General features: G+C 49.4%; 1 protein-coding gene across 1 annotated transcript; it reads right to left on the bottom strand.

Annotated features, from left to right (window-relative positions):
• Positions 1-794: 794 nt before the first annotated feature.
• EMWEY_00060290 (hypothetical protein) lies at positions 795-1,802 on the bottom strand (the record flags this gene model as incomplete). Its single annotated transcript, XM_013481427.1, has 3 exons — positions 795-877; positions 1,456-1,543; positions 1,671-1,802. 3 exons carry the CDS (start codon positions 1,800-1,802, stop codon positions 795-797), a joined length of 303 nt encoding a protein of 100 aa, XP_013336881.1.
• Positions 1,803-2,116: the final 314 nt, after the last annotated feature.

Here is a 2,116-nt window from a genome sequence, read left to right as displayed (position 1 = left end):
CGTCGCTAATGCTCTCTAGGTCTGCATATTGCGCTGCAAATATACTGTCGCACCAATTCATAAACCACGCTCGCCACCGCAGACGCAATCATGCAAATGCAGGTCGCCATCGAAGGACCTGAAACGCAAATCTTTCTATACATGCTGCACGAAGGTGAATAGACGTCGCTTGCTTCACGCTTGTTCCAAAGTGCTATGGCTCGTAAACGTTTCCCCGCCTCATCAACACTGGCTGCTCATCATGTGCATACTTTCTGGCCAAAACAACAAACCGTCGCAACGCTGTTGAAGGCTTTGCCACACCACAGCCACAACCACAGCCGCAGCCAAATTGCATAACTCCACATGATGCTTACACAGGCTGGGACGCCACCTCTCTGCTGAATACTGTGGAGACTCCTATGGGACAAAACGCCTAGTGTCAACCATAGCAGGCGAACCCAGCCCCAACTGAACTCCAACTAACAGGCAATGCAGCAGGAAGCATGGTGCACCATTGCCCAATTGCTCGTTGCTCTAAAAGGAACTACAGTCGGAAGTCTTCACAACCAAGGATATGTACCACGTGCATGAACCAAGGTGCACTGTGTCAGGTTCATCTTCTTCAGATTACGCAAGTGCACCACGAGCATACTCCGCCAAAAACCTAGCTCTAAGCAATACCTTTGGCGCATTCCTTCACTGCAGCCACTCCTAACACAAAACATCATGACTAATCTCCCAGAATCAGATGCAACATCTCGCCCAGCAAGCCCCGACTGCTTTTGTCCAGTCCCCATATGGATTTGCATACCTCATGTTAGAGGTGCTGTAGCCCCCCCTGCGCCCGATCGTTCCTCCCAATAGCTGTTATCTTCATATGTTGTCATGCTAATGGCTAATGTCACAAAATGAGTGACACAAAACACCGCATAATGGTGTTTGATTAGGGGGGGTAGTGCGCTGCACATATGCTACTGCAACCATTCAACGTACACCGTTTGCAATATGACACTCTGTAGCCCGATTGCATATCGCTGCGCGAAACAAGGTGTTCAAGTCGATATCCAAGTGCACAACTACACAATGCTAAGCGCTAAACATTCTCACATTGACGCCAACATCGTACATCATTTCCCATACGCATTCACACCCACGCATCGCATCAAACACCCTGAAGAGTAATATCACGCATACCAGCAACACAGGATGCGTTTGCATCTCATGTCATACCTCCTGGCAAAAGCAGCACGAGACCTTTACACTCGAGTAGGCGTCGCACGCAACCCTGTAGTACGTCACTGCGTGCGTTTAGCCGATGGATAATGTCACAAAATGCTTGACACAATCCACTGCATAAGCCCTATTAGTCATGCGGCGTAGTGCGCTGCACATATGCTACTGCAACCATTCAACCAACACCGTTTGCAATATGACACTCTGTAGCCCGATTGCATATCGCTGCGCGAAACACACCATCCAAGTCGATATCCATGAAATGCACACATACACAGTCCGAAGCCTCACACATTCTCGCAATAACACCAACATCGTACACCTTTTCCTATACGCATTCACACCCACGCATTGCATCAAACACCCTGAAGAGTAATATCACGCATACCAGCACACACGGGATGCGTTTGCATCTCATGTCATACCGCCTGGCAGCAGCAGCACGAGACCTTTACACTCGAGTAGGCGTCGCACGCAAGCTTGGACTGCGCCTCTGCGTGCCTTTGGCTCATGGATAATGTCACAAAATGCTTGACACAATCCACTGCATAAGCGCTATTAGTCATGCAGCGTACTGCGCTGCACATATGCTACTGCAACCATTCAACCAACACCGTTTGCAATATGACACTCTGTATCCAGATTGCGTATCGCTGCGCGAAACAAGGTGTTCAAGTCGATATCCACGAACTGCACATCGTTTACCACACGCAGTCCCACCCACGCATCGCATCAAACACCCTGAAGTGTAATATCACGCATACCAGCACACACGGGATGCGTTTGCTTCTCATGTCATACCTCCTGGGAAAGGGAGCACGAGACCTCTACACTCGCGCAGGCGTCGCACGTACGACTCCAGTAAGTTTTGTATTGCTATATGGATTCTCCACACTGCAGA

This window comes from Eimeria maxima, genomic scaffold (assembly GCF_000499605.1).
Source record: "Eimeria maxima Weybridge genomic scaffold, Emw_scaff3300, whole genome shotgun sequence".
NCBI classification, from domain to species: domain Eukaryota; phylum Apicomplexa; class Conoidasida; order Eucoccidiorida; family Eimeriidae; genus Eimeria; species Eimeria maxima.
Note: the sequence above shows the minus strand (reverse complement) of the source record. Positions and strands in the feature narration are given on the sequence as shown.